At 49.9% G+C, this 20,060-nt stretch overlaps 1 protein-coding gene across 5 annotated transcripts in view; it reads right to left on the reverse strand.

The window, feature by feature from the left end:
• Positions 1-14,697, reverse strand: part of ZMAT4 (zinc finger matrin-type 4) — a 44,863-nt gene extending 30,166 nt beyond the window's left edge. For all 5 annotated transcript variants that reach the window (XR_002432418.1, XR_002432417.1, XR_002432416.1 and 2 more), the window contains exons 1-2: positions 14,505-14,697; positions 3,431-3,532 (exon numbers count right to left, since the gene is read on the reverse strand). Coding sequence is in view for 1 of the 5 variants with exons in the window: in XM_021375032.1 (XP_021230707.1) it covers positions 3,431-3,532 (102 nt within the window). In the remaining 4 variants the exon portion in view is untranslated. The remainder of the gene's footprint in view (positions 1-3,430; positions 3,533-14,504) is intronic.

Raw genomic sequence — 20,060 nt, forward strand, 5'->3', positions numbered from 1 at the left:
CACATGGCACAGAGCGGGGCAGGTGCTGAGGCAATCTGCAGAAGGTCTCTGTGCGCACATACAGGAACAGAACAACACCTACAGCATCTTTGCACCCAAGCCACACAAAAATTCCTTCTTTAGTCTCTTTGTAAAGTTGGAGCAGCCACTAAAAACTATGTCATATACATCCACCTCAGCAAAGCCAATTCTCTGCAGTTGTGGGGAAGGACATAGGTACAATGTTGGGTGCATTCTCTCCTCCTCCAGCCTCTATGAAATCAAAGGATGCTCTCCCGAACGCAAACCCAAGCTTTGCAGTAGGTGCAGGGGCAAGCAGCAATGCTAGCACTATTAGCATTCCCTCACCAGCACACAGCCAGCACCAGCAGGCACCAGTGTGTCTTTTCTGACCCCTCACCCTGGAAATGCCTACAGCATCCCCTGTATGGAGCTCCACCAAGCATAGGACATCCCTGCTCCTGGCTTTCTGCTGCAGCATGTATTTTGTTAACAGGAATACGTGCTCTTAGGTTAATATGTGCGCTGTGTTCATATTTCAGATACAGGATTGGCTTTCTGAGCACACACATCTTGATCCTTAAAGCATCGACGTGCCAACGGTAAACAATGTTTATTATTCCTCCAGACAAGCCATCATTCTATGCAAAGTGTCCTGGAGCAGGACAGCCCCGTGGAAGCAGATTAACTCGGGCACCACGCAGACCAGCAGTATTGACGGGGCTGTCAATACCGCCCGCCCGCTCTGCTCACCGTGACAGGGTGAGAAATTCCAAAGAGCGCTGGGCTCCCGGAGATGAGCCAAAGGGCACGGCTCTGTGTTTGTTCTCTGAGTTTGCTCTGCATTTGAATTTTAATACACCTTGCCTCTGCCCTCCCCCTGCCTCCACAGCAAGCGTCGAAGCAGCGCTCCTTCATTTCACAAGGTGAACCAATAACAGCACATCCACGTGACACGTTCCTGGGCATCTCTTCCTGCCAGCCTGGTGTATTTCTTCATTTTAAATGAAAAAGTGAAGTACCGTCTGAACACCTGAAGCAATAAAGATTACAATGAAGGAAAGTGTTATAGCAGCTTAAGGAGCACTGTAGTGATGAGTATGCAGCTCAAGGTGGAATCTGAGAGCAACTTTGCATATTTGGTAATTTTCCTGCAAGATTTTCAAGGAGAGACTTGAAATTAAATGGTAACATCTTTCTAATGGCTGTGAACACTTCTACGCAGCAATGAGGACTCGGAGCTAACTAAGGAAGCTTATCTTTCTAATTTACAGAGCAGCACACCGGAGGGACTGCTGCAGCCCTCTCTCAAAGACAGAACTGGAAGGAAGTGTTAAATTATGGGTGATTGGATCCAGAAGCACAGAAATCCTCTCTGGAGTAAAGGATTTCAGTCCAGTTACAGCAAATGAACTACATTTCTTCCTCCCTCTACTTGGCACGTTCCACGGCACAGGGCGCTTCCAACGTTACTGCTGTCCTCTGATTTCTCCTACACATGGCACGGCAGCTTCAGAGATGGAAAGGTGAGCAAAGGTGCCACAGATGTATCAGAGAAAGCCAGAGACAGGGCTGCACAAAGCACATAAAATAGGACAGGATTTTGCTATATGTCAGGTTGGAAGCAAAAATATGCTGCAAACACACTGATTCTTTTGTCATTTTTTCCACTACACTTGCCCTTGGAAATAATACCGCTTAATATTGCACGACTGACATCAAATTATTTCTTATTCCTGGCAATGTAGTGCAGCAGAAAAGAAGAGTTATTGGTTGATGACTTGGAGAAGGAGATGAGACAGCGATTGGAACTGACTATTCCTGTATGGCAAGATAAAACATCCCCCTTTCATGGACTGTTTTCCTCTATTTTCTTACAGAGAAATGTCTTATTCTGCACACACAAAGGAGCCAAGATTCCAACGCCTGGCACAAAGGCTGCAGATCTGGGCTGTGCTGGAGAGCCAAGGGCTGAGCTCCCCTTCTCCCTGAGCTCAGTGGGGGTAAGGGCACTGCTGATCAACCCAAACCAACCACGCAGGAGAACGCTCCACAGCCCAGCAGGCAGCACAGGATCGTGGCACTGCTGTGCTGAGCGCCTGCTTGGAAGTCACAGGAGATGACACACAAACACAACACCTCAGACTGGAAATACATAGCAGAAAACCATGTTGTTTTCCATGGTTTGAAAACATCTGCTAGGAATTAACGATTCGGCTCGTACCTACAATTACAGGCACAGAAGAAAAGCGATTGGCTGAGCACCCCACGGTTCGCGCGTCGCTACCGCTGTTCCTGCAGCAATGCTTCTGCCTCCGGTAGAGCAGAACTTGGCAGCTGCTCGCCCGTTGGCCTGGAGCTGGAAGGTGTCCCTGAGCTGCGGCCCTCCTGGCTGCCAGGCTCCGTGCTGCAGAGTGCAGCCAAGGGAGCACTTACAGGAAATGTCTCCAGGAGTTTGCCAAAGCAGATGCATAAAGTGCCTTATAAATAAACGTGCATTATTGTTGTTGTTTACTAATGCAGCAGAGCATCCTTGGACCCTGTGCACCGATTCAGCTTTCCTGCACGTCTCCTGTGGCCGCACGGAGACAAGTGTTTCTTCATTGCTAAACACTCACAGCAAAACTCCGGGGAAACTCCATCTCCAGGGCCTCGTATGACATAGCCTGATTCTGCTGAATTGCTGCAGACACCCTCACTTCAGTACATGCAAAAGCAGGGGCAAGGCGCAGCCCAGCCACTCCACCCCTGCAAATACAGAGACCCTTACCCCCAGGCCCCCCGTGTGTGAGGCTGCAGGGGGGCTCAGACTCACAGCCCCAAGAAGCAGTGTTGTCAGGCAGCAGTTTCCTTTCTTGACGGATGTCACAGCAGCATGCCTTTCAGTAATTTCCTCCCTCATTTAATAGGAATTTATTTAATTTCGTTTTGAAGATATGCAGTGCCGTTAATTGCTGTTCTAACATGTCTCTAATGATATATCCCTTCTAATTGTTTATTGCTTGCCTACCTCTTAAGTGCTTGAATGCATTCACAAATACTAATCTGTTCTCTGCACAATCAGCGATCCCACTCAGCAAAGTACAGTGAAGCACATTTAATACAAAGACTTGCATTTGTTTTGCTGAACTCTACAACAGCCTTCTTGCTAGCTACTTTTCTTTGCAAACTGTCTTTTAGCAGAGGACAGATTGTAGCCTGACTTTGCAGATTTAGGCAGGAAAAAAAGTATGAAGCAAGCAATATTGCAAGTGACATCATTTACATTCATTTGCACCGCCAATGAAAACAGTCTTTTGAATTTTGACTTTTCAGGGAGGAGCTTTGGAGGCTCGTGTACCTACTTTCTAGGAGAACAGCTGAAGCCACGGGTGAGAGAGGCACTGACGGAGGATCACAACCCAACAGTGACGAACAAAGAGCATCCTACCTCGTAGTGGGCCACGCGCTGGGACTCGGATATTAGCTGCGCGCTGCACACTCTGCAGTAACTTTCAGTGAACAACTCCTGGTCAATGTCAGATGATTTCATCTGTTCACAGCGACAAAGAGAAGAGACAACAAACAGATTTAGTTCCAAAGCACAGAAGAACGGTTGTGTTTGATGGAGGTCCCTGAGGAGACGTGGGCCAGCAGTCCTTGGCAGCACAGGAAGCACGCAGTGCCCCGGAACACCCGCGGGGCTCCGGCTCCAACCCCCAGAGCAGAGACCTTCAGTTCTCTGCCCACACCTCCCTCGCCATGCAGGCACCCATAGGCATCAAACCCTGCGCTATAGCCACGCCAGGCAGAGCAAAAATCACCAGAAGGAGCTTCAGAGAGAGGAAATTCAAACCAAACCAAAACAAACACCAGCGCAATTCAAGAGGGAAATAGAGGCCAATGCTTTCTGACTAATGCCAAGATAAAGCATCTATTAATTCATAATCATAACAAACCCAGGCACAATGAAGACTGATAATGTAGTTTTTATCGCATTTATTCTGCTGATTGGGAAGAAAAACAACATGACAATAACAGAGTGATGAGCTCTCATAGCAGGAGGCAGGCAGGGGAGGCCCTGCCAGCTGCAGGAAAAAGCTCCCTTTGGTGCTCTGGGTCTGCCAGGCAAAAGGTACAAACCTCGGAGCTCCCCTCCTGGTGCCCTCGCTCACAGATTCTGCAAATCACTGCTGGTTCACCCCTGTTTCTTCCTAGGTTTAATCTTCGTTTACTCTGTCTAGAATGCTGCTGTATTGGGAAACTTTCAAAGACACCAAAAGAACCTTTTAGGAGTACAAGAAGTGCTGCGAAATTGCATCAAAGGCAAAATAAAGTGGAAGAAACAACCTCTGAAACACAACAGATTGACAGAAGGCAAACCAAAGAATCTTATTAAATCTTAATCCAGCAGCCAAGCAGAGGCATATTGCCTTCATCTGCATGCAGTTTGCAGCACTCACAGTATAAACTCTGACTGCGAAAATCAGAGTAAGTCAAAACTGCTCAGTGTTAGCTGAGCCCTTCCTGCTCTGATAACAGATCCCAGGTCTATTCTGCCTCTAAATTACGTGCATATGAATGGAGCTGTACCACTCCTCCCCTTTATGGCAGCAGGGGCTAAACGGGCTTATCCAGGAATAAGATTTAATGTCTTTTCTCTGAGCAGTAACTTCTGATTCGGGGATAGGATTTGTTAGCTTCAATGTTGTCTGCTCGGTTTTCTGCACCATTGTTACAACATAAGGATGAAATGCATCCCAACAGGTGAGTGCAGTGATTATGCTGACAACGTGAATGCTCTGCAGCTTTGTGGAGTGCTTCATATGTAACTACTCAAGTTCCCTAGTAAAGTCTCACTGGAACAACAGACTCTAAAGCAATGCATCCGGAGCCCATGGCAGACTGTGCGAGACAATTAAATTAGTGTTAAAAGTTAAAGGGAACTTGGTCTGGAAAACCTCTCCCTCAGTCACCATCACCATTCCCCAGTATTTACACCATGTTTGGAAGTGCTGGAAATAGGAATTACCATCACGAGACCACACGTGTGGTCGTGGTTCAGCCAAAATCCTCCACAGTGTTCCCATGCACAAATAAAGCCACAGCTTGAGGAGCATCACTGTCACCCAAAAAGCTAAAATCCATGGCCATCCCTCTGCTCAGCCTCCATCAGCATTCCCCTACCAGCACCCACCTGAACACCTCGCCCTTGCAGAGCTACCACTAAATCCCAGGCAGCCTCAGAACGAGTTTGAACTCAAGTGCCAGCTGCTGGCTTCAGAAAGCAGACTCCTACCCGTCCTGTATCAGTATAACAGGAATGCAAAAATCTCCTCTTCTCACTGTGCTCCTTCATTGCCTCTCTGCTGCCTGAGAGCAGCTCCACGTAGCCTGGAGTGCCATTCTGAGGGCTGACACTTGTGTACTCGGCTGTGCAAGCTGCCAGCTCTGGACACAGCTGTTGTGTTCGGTGGCTGTTCACAGGTTCCTTCGCTTTCCTAAAATATTTATTTTATTTTCCATTCTAGGATAACACGCTATAGCAGTACATCAGAAAGGTGCCAAGGAAACACGCAGCGAAACAAATGCACACACACACACACGCACCTCTACGTCACATAAACAACGCTCCTGCTGCTGCAGGACCCCGGGGACCCTGCACAGTGACTGCTGGACTACGCCAGCACCAACTGGGACCCGGCTGCCTCCTGCAGAGGGGTCTGTATGGAAGTGCCGGTGCCACCGGCTGCATCTGTGCATGGTTTCAAGGGCTCCGTCTGCAGCAAAGGCAGATCCCAGACATGAAGCCTGGGGAAAAAGAAAACAGCTCTGTTGTGTCACTCCCTGACCTAAAAACAGCGCTTTCACGTGCTCCAGAAAGGCCTTTCCTCCCCCTCCTCTCGCTGTGTCTCAGACACACTCTGTATTGTTTTGTGGGTCAATGCCAGCAGTGATTTATTAACTTCCTCCACCTGAGAGTGTCATAAAGGGAGTCCATAAGCAATTAATATTTATGCATTTCTAATCACTTAATTCCTTTTTAACTCTCCCTGCCTACCAGTGCCTGACAGCTCGCAGAACTGCCAGGTCAGGATGATCCTCACCTCCAGCCTTTGCCAGAAGGGAGTGAGGCCATTCCCTGCCAGCAGCCCCAGCACCGTGCTGGAGAAGTGCAGGTGCTGAGCAAGGAGACACCTGTTCCCTGCACGCTCCCAGAGGTTTTCTTGCTGAGAGCTGAGGAATTAATGTGTGATTCACACCCTTCCAGCTAGACTCAGTGAGCAGAAGCACTGGGCTGCACTCCATGGTGCAAGCATCCAAAACTCCTTGTCTCTTCCTCCTCAGGTGGAGACATGGGTGGCGGTGCCCCCACCACAACCACCACCTCTCCTCCTCTCCCCACAGTGGGGTTTATGACTCGTCATTTCCTCGTGTTGGCACTCAAGTGTTGGAGTCCCCCTCCCACTCCGTAACCTCTGCACATATCAGCTCTGCGCCTCCAGGAGTGGCAAACTGTCATGAGAGCCCTCATTCTAAATACCTTCTGCCATATGGCCGTGATTCTTCTCAGCAGTTTCAGTGACTATAACGGCTTAATGAAAATCAACTTGATGGGGCTGACTCCAGTTTTTGGCAACCACCAGAAAGATGCTAAGTTGCATTCAATTCTAGAGGAGAGAAATCAACATATTGACACTAGAGACATCTTAGTGCTCTTTTCCAAACGTAACGGTTCCATGATTCTGTAACATACCCAAAGCCACATTCCTCCTTTAAGGAGGTGTGCTGCACCAGCTAAAACTCAGCAGACGTGGACACGTGCTGTGCCATGCTGGGATGTGAGCGTCCAGTTCTGAGCCATGGAAGTGGTGCTCCATCACTGCTCAGTGTGAGTTTCTGCAGAGGCTCATTTTTCATCTTGTACACCCAAGCACAGGGAAGGCTGTACCAGAGAGCACTGAATTCAGCAACTTCGTTTCTTGCAGTCAAGAGGAAAAAAATGTGGTCCCTTATACAATTTACTCTCAAGGGCCTTAATCACCTTTCCCAGAATTAACAGCTTCCGAAACCTCTGTACTGAAGCACCAGAGAAGTGACGACTGAGCATGTGCACGAGTGCCAAAAGCAAACAAACCAAAAATTAAATGCCCTGATTTTCATTTTATGAATTATTTGTGGCTGTCACTCTCTCATGGATTAACATCTCATGTAACACTTCCTGTTATCTTCAGTTGTTTAATTTGTCTTGCAATAAGAAAAAAAGTCTGTGCTAATAATTAATGTGCTTTCAGCAACTGTGTCACCGCACTTACAAGAAAGCATCTGAAGAAATGCAAAACACTGCCTTTTGAAGTGCTGTATTTCCAGCACTATGACGGGTGGCTGAGCCCATTCCATGAGTTCAGTTCTGCTTGGGCTGCATGCTTGGGGGGTCAGCTTGCCCTGCTCCAAACCAAACCGCTCTGTGTTCCTCCAGCTGTGCTGCACATCTGTCTGCACTCCTTCCACGCTTCACTTTCCCTGCAGTTCTTCCCTGGTTCAGGGTTCATCCACCAACTCCCTCCTTCTCTCTGCTCCCTTGAAATCCTCTCCAGCGTCAATTTGCCTCACTCCTGCCTTCAGTCTTTGATGCATTTTGACACGCTTTATTGGAGCTTTGAAAATCAGAACAAGATTGTGTGTGGCATGTGCTGGAGAGGAGGAGAAATGCTGCACGTGTCTGCTGCATGTGTCAAAACACAGAGGAAAGGCTGAGGGGAGTGACACAGAGGAGACGGAACATGGACTCAACCTGTGCCTCCCAAAAAACAGCACTGCACAACTTCCCCATCCCCAGCAGCTCTGTGCTAGGACCGACCTCAGCAGAAACTCAGACAGCAAAGGAGAGAGTGCGTATGCAGCAGAGAGCAAAACTCAGTGCCATGGATTGCTGCAGGGGTGCCAGAGGTGGGATGCTGCGGGGTTTAAAGGGAGGTACGCTGCAATTTGGAGAGCAGCACCATCCCTACAATGTGTGCAGCTGGTTATACCTACAAATTGTTTTGATCATTCGCACTACATGGTGTGGCAGAATTTAATTGGAAACATGCTGACTTGAATAAAAATATATTTAAAAAGGAGATTGATCTATTGTGACTGATCTAATAAAGTCTGTGGGAACTGCACTAAGAGCAATCGTATTTCGTGTCTCATGGCAGCTGCTCAGTGTCCAGCACACCTCAAGGACGAGGCTTTGGCACTTGCCCCAGAGCAGCCCGGTGGCACGGCTCAGGCTTTGTCAGCAGGGATACCTCAGGAAGGTGCCCAAAAGAAGGAGTTAAAGTAGCCCCTGTGCAAGCTCTGGGGACAAAGGGGATGATGCAGCCAAAGGCAGCAGAAGGGACTCACTCATACCAGGATGCAGGAGCCAGTGGGGGCAGGAAACTGCTGCCCCCAGGGCTGTGCACTGGGGCAGTGCTGCTGCACGGTGGGCATCGCGGGGCTGGCACTGGGTGCCCGGCAGGCTGGCACACTGCAGAGCCAGGGTTACCATGTGATGCTCGTGGTTGCTATGGAAACAGTAGTTTCTTATGGAAAACACGCATCAGTAGTCCCCGTGCCTCCCAGAGCAGGGTGCAGTTGGCACTGCCAGGGTGCGGGCACATGGGTCATGGGCTGCCCGGCACCGGGTGCCAGGGCTGTGCCGCAGAGTGCTGTGCTGCACAGCCCCCATGTGCAGTGCCTACCAGCACAGTGCCACCTCTGTCTCTGGGTAAGCAGGACCTACTTTTTGCCTAATGATGTACAAAGCGTCAGGAAACGAGTCAAGCTGAATCCCGTGCCTGCAGCTCGCAGCCTCTGGTGCTTTGCATAATCAGTGCTTGTCATTCCCCATCAGCTTCAGCTCAGAAACCCAGGAGGCAAAGCCCTGTAAGGTGCCAAAGAGCTTAGAAGAATCCTTTGGAGAACAAATCTGTCCATCACTGATGGGGATTATTTTAATACTGCATTCCTTGATAAAAGTCTGCACGCTGGCCTCGCTGGCTGAGCTAAAGCACCTCTACAGAAAACAGCTTCAGCCTCAACAGCACTAACTCCACATCAGTTTAATGTCACCGCTTGTTTGCTGACAGCACTGAACACCCAACTGCTCAAGGTGGCCCAGTTGCACTGCCCAGAGCCTTCCCCACAGCAATGACCCATGGACTCAGCTCCCTCCAGCTCTGGTCCATTGCTGTAGCAGAGCTTTTCGTAATCAATGAAGTGATTTAGAAACCAGACACCAAGAATGCAAATGCTGCGCATCTCAGTTCCCTCGTTAGCATGGAGCAGCTAAACCTCTGGCCTAATTTAATTGCACTTCCAAATTCCACGGCCTCTAAAGGGTATCAGCAGATTTCATTAAACTTCTTCCCATTATCATGTAATCTGTCAATTAACTTCGCATGCAACAGCAAACAGCAGGGAGATTTATCTTAAGTAAAACATAAAACATTCGAGTTCCTCCTAAAGCCTTTTCTTTTTCTTTGTCTATCATTGATTTTTAAAAAGAGATTCTTGTATTTGCATTTGTATTCTTTGGGATCATCTCACACACTCATCCACTGAAAGAAACAACACACCTCTATTCTCTCCCTCATCACCAGATGAGGGATGAGAAATGGTTAATCAATGCCCATTGTAGTACTCCAGCTCCCCATGTGAAAGGGTCTCCAGAAATGCAAACTCTTCTATTTTCGGAAGGGAGAAATTAGCTGCAGTTGCAGAAGGGCCAGAGCCAGGCGGGCCGCAGGCTGGGCAGACTGACCCGGCACCGGGGCTGGGAAGGTCTCACCTCCCTGCACTGCCCCGGGACTCCCATTCCTATATGATTGATCAGGCATCTCCTGTGGCACTGAGAAGCAATGGAAAGGCATTAAAACAAGTTGATGTATTTTGTGCAATTTTAGTTTTCAAAGTAGGGTTTGTAAATCCTCACAACGGAGCAGCAACCGAACTCACTCAGCTTCAGAACAAAAAGCCCAAAATGCCAACCAGTCCACATTACAGAAAGAGATTGTGAAAATGCCGAAGAGTTGTGTAAATGTGGAACAGCGATGATACCTGCAGATGGCACTGAGCTGATGGCACTGAGCTGGCTGCACCCTGCTTTGCAGTGTGCTTCCTCACTGTGCGGCAGAGCGGTGCCCTGCAAAGCAGCACTGTGTGCCACTCCAGCAGCAAGGATGCCTGGTGGTCCCAGAGGGAAAGCAGCAGGCCCCTGTGCACCAGCACACTCCGATGCAAAGCCAGGGCAAGAGCAGCTCTGCCACCAGCACAGAGTCTGTGCGCATGCACACCAACACGTAGACATTTTTTTGCGTGGTGGGAAGGAACTGCCCCACTGATTGCTCTAATCCCTACTGCTGGCAAAAAGAGCATGGATGCAAAGTACTCTAAGCACAGGGCTCGGCCGCGCTGCAATGAGCAGCACAGCATGCAGTGCAGCAGTGCATGGAGGGCAGGCAGGGCTGCGCCACTGCTGCTAACACCATCAGTTCGCAAGTGCTTATTATATTTCTAATAATAGAGGAGCTCACCCAACATCCTGTACAACAGGGGGGTTAGCTGATTAATTTACAGCTTCAGAAGCCGTGGGTGTTCAATTCCATCCCATTCCGGAGTTTCTGACAAGCTGCTCTGGGTGCTGCAGATCCAGCCTCAGAGCCTTTCCCATTTGCTTTATGTAATTTTGAAACCAATGTGTGCAGAATATTAGCAGCCAGCTGCTGTGCGGTGTGTCTGTAGCTGTACCCTTTACGACAGCCTTAAATACCCATGTCTCACTTTGCCACAAGTCCACCCACTGGTTTTAAGCAGCTGGATCAAATTGAGGAGTAGTTTCAAGTTCATGCTGCAGCTCTCTGCATCTCCAGCATTGGTATCGCCTTCCACAAGGCAGACATGCAGCTCCATTGCACCCAGGACCATGGGCAGGTACGTATACACATACATGATCTATAGGCGGAGAGCCTGGCAGCCAGGCACATTTCCCATGGACACATCAAGGCACAAAGCCATCAGGCACTGCACAACAGGCAAGTTGTAATATTAAGAATATTCATCTCCAGCCATTCCCAGTTAATGGCACAAAACAAACTGTCAAGAAAAATGGGGACATTACAGTAAAAACAACAACAAATTAAATCCTAATGCAATTAGAGAGCAATTAGGGATCTATCCTCTGGGAGCATTTTGGAACTCAGGGTCTTTCTCAAAATCTGATCTCTCTGCAATTCTATTTCTTTCCAATTAATAAAATACAATGCGAGTGGCACAGCATCCCACAGCCCCCGCAGAATGCCATCCTCCTGCTCTGCAGGAGCAGACGGTGGTGGCAGGTAGAAGTGTTCACACCTCTGAGCTCGGGGGAAACGCGGCTGTCAGCAGAATGAGGAGCAAAGGAACAGAAATCTCTCCATGCGGCTGTTGCAAGGTGACCAGGATCACACAGACCCAGATGTTCTCCTGCAAGGACCAGGTGGGTAGGCATGAGCAGAGAGCAGAGCATGAGTGACCACAGATAAAACATTTCCTTCCTATGCACAACTTCTACAAAGGCCATAGTCCGTACAAATATATATTTAATTCCTCTTGACTTTTTAAACTGCCTAGAAATAAGCACACTCTTATCCAAATTGCTCCAGTGTGCTGCAAAAGGAGCAGGACAGCCCTTGGCCATCAGTCTCTGCTGCATCCTGGCCAGGGCATGGGGGACTTCCAGCATCCTCAGTGTCACACAACTGCACTGGCAAGTCTGGGGAGAGCGATCTGTGTGTCCTTCGCCAAGGGACAAGGGACATCGAGCTTGGTGCCAGCACAGTGCCCAAGAAATTACAAACGAACTGAAAGAAAGGGGCAAAGATGCAGCATCCCCCTGAGCCCGCATCCCTCCAGGCTCATCCACAGGCTGCTTGAAGGTCAAAGCTGCAAAACCAACACAGCAACACCTGGCTCTGCTAAACCTTCCTCTGTCAATGCAAATACAGCAAATCTCACTGCAGAGGTGGCAGCGTGGCATGGGGGAAAACCTTCCCTTTGTTTCCTGAAGCTGCTGCTGTTCCCAGGAGAGGTCCTTCCACAGTGCACAGCTCCTGTGCCTGCCAGCAAAGGGCATTTTGCACAAGTTGTAAGGAATAATTAAACTTCCATATGATGCCATCAGGAAGACAATGGCCTCTGCAGCCTGCACTGTGCAATGGAGGGAGATGGGCCCCTGAAATGTATCCATTTCTGCGCGCAAATCCACCCTTGGGAGCATCTGTGGCCAGGTTTTGGCCTAGAAATTGGCCCAGTTCTGATCTCTCAATGTGGTTCTGGGTTTCACATCCCACTCTGCTCCTCAGGAGTTTAACCCAGATATGGCACAGCACTCAAACAAGACCTGGCAGTGCTGGCCTCACTGCGCACTTCAGTCCCAAACCGGTGGGAAGGTAAACCTACAACGACACTGGCCTGGCCACACATGCTCCTAAGGAAATCTCCATGGACAGAGTGCTGTGCAAGTACCAGAGTGAGGTGTCACGTCAGCGGGGATCAGCAGCTGCACTAACCCCACTGCAAAGGGGAAGCAGCAAACAAAACGGATCCTGGCAGGTATCAACAAAACATCTCCCTACACAGAGGAAACCTTTTCAGGAATGGTTAGTGGTTAGTCAGCAATGCTGCGAATTGTTAAGAAAACCTGTTGGGTGGGTGGATGTGCTCTGCAGCACACCTGAGGAAGCAGAGATGCAGTGCTCCAGCTCTTCTGGGCTCTCCATGGCTCCAGTACGGCAGGAAGAGCAGAGCAGGGCAGGAAAACCCGAGGGAGGATTGGGAGGAAAGTTACAACAGAGCAGCACAGAGCAAAGTGAAGTGACTTCTAAAAACATGCACACCCAGGTCGGACAGGTACAGATAGAGGCACTAACTGTTATGCAGGAACAGGGATTAATTACTTGGAGTGACTCAGAAGTGACTAAGACTGATCAGAAGAAATCAGTTTTGGGGGAGGCAGAAAATCAAGTCAGGTTTTGGGCAGCATCCACCCCAGGGAGAGGGATGCAGAAGGCACCAGAGCAGGTGCAGGGGCACCAAGGTCAGGAGGTTTCTGACTGATGGGTCCTCTTCTCCTCTGGGGCAGAGAGCTCTGCTCTCACTGCTTCTGATCAAATGTTGGGGGGAGATCCATTTTCCAGTTTCACCCTAAAAAGCTCCTGCGCATCCCCTCCCTCCTGTCCCTTCCTATGGGAGATGAGTCACTGTCTAGCAACCTGTATCAAAATACCTCTTACGGAATTGTCTATTGCAGTACCAGGGATAGCAGAAGGAGACCCCCACTCACTGTCCCTTTCCCATGCACTGAACTCCTCCTGCCCTGCACCCCAGTGCACCCCACGGCTCAGAGCCGCCCCTTTGTGTTTTGCAGTCGGACAGCACGTGCTTGTGCGAGAGCCAGCAGCACAACCTCCTGCAGAAAATGCAAACTGGGGATTTTTAACTGCCTACTCCAGGCTTTGCAAATCTTGTTCTGCACCCAGTCATGCGCGCTAAGGTCACTCCAGTATCAGGGGATGGAAAAGGAGCATGTGGCTGCCTGAAGGGCAGCACTCGGGCATGTTCCCAGTCAGGTGCTACCAGTCCATGGATAGGGATTGCCGACAATTCAGATGTCCCAGGAGTCATTACAGGAGAGCTCTCAGCCAGCTCAAATGGCAGTGCTCATGCTGCATGAGGACAGCTGTTCTGAGGCTCAGACCTGCGGACAGCTCCGGTGCAACACGTGGAGTCAGCCGGCCCCAGGAGCACACCGAGCCCTCCCCGCCAGCAGCTGCTGCAATTTTGCTGCTGCTTTCCCTGCGGGCTCTTCAGCAGTGCCCTGCTCAGGGCCGGCCAGGGGCAGCCGTCCCACTGCTCAGCTACCGCCCCAAAACCTGCTTTTGCTCTCAGAGCAGTCCTGGCCTGGGAAGTTCTCCAAACTTTACGAGCAGCAGAGACAATATTCTGGTTTCCTGCATCTGCAGACATTAAGTCTGCAGTCCAAGGAGCTTGCTTTCCGAGCAGGGAAAATCCTACACAGAGCCCACTCGGTAAAAGCACCCCTCATTTCTGCTGACCAATCAACGCAGGAGGAAGTCCCCACCGAGGCACCAACTTGACTCTGGTCACCTGCAAACAGGTGGATGTTGCACTCCATAGCACCACTGGAGAGCATCCTGGCACCCGGCAGGCTCTGGGTCACGCACAATGCATGTTGGCCACTTCTGACCTCTGGCACAGCACGAGGGAAGTGCAGCGGTGCTGGTGGGCCCCGCATGCAGGCTGTGTCACAGCAGCAGCACCAAAACGTCCCCAACAGCCCCATACACCTGGCACCACATCCCAGCACCACCACACATCCCTCCCACTGCATGCAGGCAGGCGCTGTCAGTGCACAGCGCTGATTTCCCCATAAACTTTCGTCCAACTCTAAGCAGCAATCGAGCAACAAGCAGCACAAGAGCCGAGAGGAGGGGCAGTACCTTCACGTCGCCGATGTGCAGAGGGTAACGGCCGCTCCTGCGGTGCTGCTGGGGTAGGAGCGCGTTGGAGCCGCAGTCCCAGCTCTCCTCTCCCCACAAACAGATCTCTCAGTCGCCCAGACCAACTGTGCTGGAAAGGCACTCGGTTTCATCTGCTGGAGCTCCAGCTCCACCCCTAGCAGCAGCGATTGGCTCCGTGGTGCTCTGCAAGGCTGCGCTGGCCCCGGCAGCCTCCCTCCAGCTCCAGCTCCTGAGACCATCGGGAGCTTCCCTGAGCAGAAACCAGAGGGGAGCAGTTAACAAGGGGATGGGATGGGTTCATCCCCAGACCAAGAGCTGTCACAGGCTCCTTCAGCCAGGGCCAACAGGATGCAGAAGCTAAGGAGCATATGCTCAAAGCCAGCGGCAGATGAGAGCGTGGCAACAAATGGGGGAAGGAGAAACCAAGGGGGTGCAGAGCCCTGCAAACCACATGCAATGAGGGAACAATCCCTATTGCAGCATCATGCACACAAGTCTGGGAGTCTGTAATGCACAGCCAGGCTTACACTAAACAGCTCTCTGAACCAGGTGATCGGGAAAGGAGAGCGGACATTCATTCTTTCGTGAGGAGCCTCTTTCAGGCACGCCCAGCTCACAGCTCAGGCTGAAAAACCTGGGCACCATGGTAAACACAGGCACAATCTCCTGCATCTTTCCTCTGCCAACACAAAGCCTCAGAGACATCATCTCTCCGCCCTCCTTTCTGCTTCTAACAAAAAAGATGCTGAGGACTGGCTGGGTTCCACCGAGCGTTTCTGTCCCTGTTTGGCAGACTTGGCAGCACCGCCTGTGCCTGCACGTGAGTCCCAGCTGAAGCAGCTGCAATAGGGGCCAGGAGCTGCCCTTCGCCCTGCTGGGACCCACAGGCGGTGCCTGGTGGGTGACCAGCGGCACTGGATGCTCACAGCCCCTGCCTGCAGCTTTGTCTGACTGAGCCCCACCTGTCTGGTTTGGGAGAGGATCAGAGAGCCAAGGATAGGCCTCAAACAGCTGCTTATCCCTCTGCTTTCTCAGCAGCTCATAAATATTCTCTTTGATGCTGTGATAATTCCTCTTGTGTTTCATAGGCCAATTAATTTGGAGACTTAGAAAACACACTTTAAAAATATCAGAAATCTGTTACTATTTTGATTTATACTTAAAACCAGATCTCTTCAGACACACAACAACATTGTAGTGACACTCAGAGAGCACTATGGTTCTCATTTCTGCGTGAAATGCCTCAAGAACCCAAAAACACCTTCTCCTGGCACCCTAGGACAGAATCACTCACAAAGGTGGGGCAAAGATGTTCCAAACCAAGGGATTCTGGTTATGCAAGAAGCAGACTGAACCATACTGCTGCACTTCTGCTGCTGGGCATCTGGAACATTCACTTTAGTGTGAGATGGTCTTTAGATCACCCAGAGGACCTCACTGCCATTTTTTCCGTTCTGTCTGACAGTAACAATTCTACAAAGTGCTTGAGCTGTGATGCTTCCTGATCCTGCCTGGCTCTTTAGCTGCAAATGCTCCTTAGCATTTTTAAGCCTTAAAAACTAAGCATTCTTAGTTTTTAAGCCAGGCATCTAAGCAGACAAAACTGACACAAACTCCTCAGAGCTGCCACCTGCTGAGAGGTGCAGGTTGGACAGTGCTTGCAATGGTGCAGCTGCCATCCAGGGAAGGGAGATTCCTTAAATCTCTTCCTTACTGCCAGCCCCCTAACCCATTCCTCCAACAAAGCTGCCTCCAGGCAGAATTCCCTTTGCAGATGATAACAGCAAATGTGAGTGATGCTGCCCTGCTCTTCTTGGTGCCAAGCAAAGAGGCAGAGATTCCCATAGCTCTCCCTGATAGGTTTGGACAGCCCTGGCTCAGACCAAAGCACAACACTGGAAAATTCAGTTTTTCTCCATCCCAGTGCACTGCCAGGGCTGAGGAATGTGTTTACTGGCCCTGAACTGGGCTAATTACAGAACAACCTGAAATGCCTCAGAATGCGGAGCAGGAAAACAACAGCTGTGATTGATTAATCACAGTAGCGAAGCTGAAGGGTTTGATCGTTCCCAAAAACTCTTTTAATATCTCATTCTCCAAAGAGGGAGAGGCTACTGCAGACACAGAACAAAGCAGAGCTCGGGCCGGGTTCTCTTCCCCCCAGTGGCTCTGAGCAGACTGCGGTGCCTGCAGCAAGAGGAGAGCACAGCACTGCATGAGCAAGCACAAGGGCACTTCGCCCCTCGGAGCAGCCCATCTGGCCAGAGCTGGCCCATCTCTTCAGCGGGCATCCTCTCCTTGTTCCCATTTCTCCTTGCTGCACACTTACAGCAGCAACCCTGCCCATGCCACTGAATGGTGATGGGTCGGGCATGTGCCCACTGCTCCATCAGCACCAGGACCTGGCAGTGCCCAGCACTGCAGGGCACATGCAGAGATTCCAGCTGCAAAGGACATCTGTCACTGCTACCTCAGCTCGAGGTACAAAGCTCCCTTTGCTCACAGAGAGAAGCCAACAACCTTGCAGCCTGGTGAATAATGTAATTTCCCTTCAAATCATCCTGTCCAGAGGAGCTCACCCTTCCTCCTGTACACATTACAGCAGGGTGGCTATGAAATTCTCAGACTCCTTGCATATTTATGCAAGTGCTCCCCTCCTCAGGGTCAAGTTCCTTGCTCTGTGGAACCCTCTGAGCAGATCTTGTGCACGCAGAGACCAGAGGTGCAGAGCACAGCTGACCTGAAATCCCAGCTCAGGGTGCTTGGCACCACTGTGATCAAATTTTGGGCACCCATCATCTTCTGCTCTCAGTGCCACTGCCAGATTTGTGACCTGCCAAGAAGCAGAAACCAGATTTTTCCTAAAGAAACCCCAGGTCCAACTGTCTGCTGCCAATGCAGTTCTCTGTGGTGACATTCAGCTCCCGAGGCACTGCATAGCTCAGTGAATAATTATAAAAATCTCCAGAAATAAACAAGATTTTTGTCACAGTTGTAAGCACAGCCTCCTGTTGCTTTCTGCCCAGGAGAGCAAACCAAACCATTGTTTTGCTTCTCCTTCATGCTGGGACTACACATCAGCATTATGGCAAGCAAGCAATCGTAACTCACAGCACCGCACGGCCACACCATCAACCCATCCCCAGTGCCACCGCTCCCATAGCTCAGCTCTTTCCCCTTTCCCCAATGGAGAAAAAAAAGAAACCAGTTCTTTTCAAAGTCATTTTGTTAATAAGCAACGCTGCACAGATCAAGGGGCATGGCAGAGGCACTAGATGGAAGGGAAATAGCCAAAGTACCCGTACCTGTTTTTTTATTTCAGAAGGCTCAGCTCACAGCTCAGTGCCTGCACAGCAGAGCATGTCAAAGGACACTGCACAATCTGCCTGAGCGCATCGTGACCGGGGCCAGCAAGGTGTAGGTCACCTTGTCAGACAGAAGGGGAATCTCTGGAAGTAGATTTATGTTACACTTTAAAAATCTCTCACATTCCAGTGAAACAATTGGCATGTGAGAATGCTCTGCTGTCCAGGGGACTCAGAGTGAATGCTGGAGAGAAGATAGATGGTGCTCTGCTGTGCATTGCAGCAACATCTGCTGCTCTTCTAGGTGCTCACTGTTTCCCTTCCCTTCTTTGAGCTACTCTGTACTGTCCATGCTCTATTTTCTGAGCTGGCAAGCATGGAGGAGTTAAGAAGAGAGAAACTTTAGGCAAAGGCACAGGCATCTGTTCATTGGTTAGAGAGAGCCTTGCAGCAAACTCTGCCCGAACTGGAAACTCATCTCCAGCGAGACAGGGCACAAATAAAGCAGCTGACCCTCACTCCAGCACTGTTAAACATGCTGGTAGGATGTCCCTGGATAGCTTACTCTGGTTTTGTTAGTTCATCCTCAACCACAGTTTTTAATCCAGGGGGATAACAAAAGGCTGAACTCCCTGAGCCCCAACTCTGGCAGAGCATCCTCAGCTCCGTGCATAAGAACTGCAGCACCCAGGGAGCTTAAACAAAGAACCCCAGGCAGTCCCAGTCTGAAACACTGGGAACAGTGCCATCCTGCTCAGACAGGATCCTGCTCAGACAGTATTTGGAAATGTAATTTCTGAGGTCACCTTTTATCATCCAGGCAAACTGTGTGCATAGCGCAGAGCGCAAGCGCTGTTTTGCTGTGCTGAAGGCAGCACTGGTGATTTCCCACAGCTCCAGGGCACTATCAGTCTCTGATGTGGGTCCTGCACTATGTATGGCACCATGAGCCATTTCCCACCCACCCTGGATCCGTATTGCAGGGCACTGCATGTCTGCCTGGCTATGAATAGTTTGTAGCACTACTGAGCAAGGATTAATAACTTTTCTAATTATACCACATCAGTTGGTGACAGTGGGCTTAGCATTCTGAGCCCACTCAGTGCATGGCTGCATTGCTGCCTGCAGAGCATACCTGTGCATCGCCTCATGGTTCCAAGGAATCTCATGTCACAAGCACAGCAAATGAAGAAGGACATGCTTTAATATTAAAGAGGACGTCAGGAATCCATGCCTGCTCTAAGTTTACGAAAAGGAACCTTAACAGCTTTGAGAGGCACCTCAGAGCTGTGCTTGCACAAACATTATCAGTGATTCTTTCCATCTCACATGGCTCTCTGCATATGCAGGAGAGCTGTTCCATATCAGCTTCCCAATTAACCCTTGGGTTTAAATTGGCCCTCCTTGTTTACGAGGCAGCTGCTCACTTTGACCTCCTGGAAAGGAGCATTTTCCACATCTTGCACTGCCACAACTGATCCCTGTGCTGCTGCACAGCTGCTCACGTTTCACCAGCTCACAGCAGTCGCTGCGTTTCTCTGCAAGAGCCATCAGAAGAGAAGGCATCAGGCAAGTTATTTTGTCCAGCCATCTGGAAACAATACAAGGCAATGCTTGCAGCAGAGATCCTGGTCTTTGTCAGGTTTCATTTAAGGTCTCACAGGGTAACAATTCTATCAGCTCCACAGACAGCACCTCGGGCTGCTCTGTTAGGGGTAAAGGAACGCTGGGGACCAGGAGCTGCAGGAATGGCTTTCCAGCTGATGAGTTACATCTCCCCCGGCCAAAGCGACCAAACACGAGGAAACAACCAACCTCTGTTTGGTTGCCAAGGTTTCTCATTTTTATGTATAAGGATGTATATTTATTTATAGTGCCCCTTGCTATCAAAAATGAGTAAAGGGAACAGCAGATAAGACAGCTCGGCAGAATTGTTTCTCAACAAAATGTGTTTCACTTTTCCATGAGGCATCAGCAGCTCTTTAAAGTCTTTTTATTACACTCTGCATTAGATGCAAAACCATATTTCAAAGACACTTTCACTTTGAAAAACAAAATGCAGATTCTGTTCCATGCCACCTGCAAACAGCAGAGCCGTGACCCACATTAGGAGCTTCCCACAGAGGAGGGAGCTCCGGGGATGAGAGCGGTCCATTTAAAACACTTTAAAAATAAAAGGTCATGGGGAAATTGCTGCCTCCCTAATTATAGCCGTCGCTCTCGTGTTACA

This window comes from Numida meleagris, chromosome 21 (assembly GCF_002078875.1).
Source record: "Numida meleagris isolate 19003 breed g44 Domestic line chromosome 21, NumMel1.0, whole genome shotgun sequence".
In the NCBI taxonomy this organism is placed as follows: Eukaryota; Metazoa; Chordata; class Aves; order Galliformes; family Numididae; genus Numida; species Numida meleagris.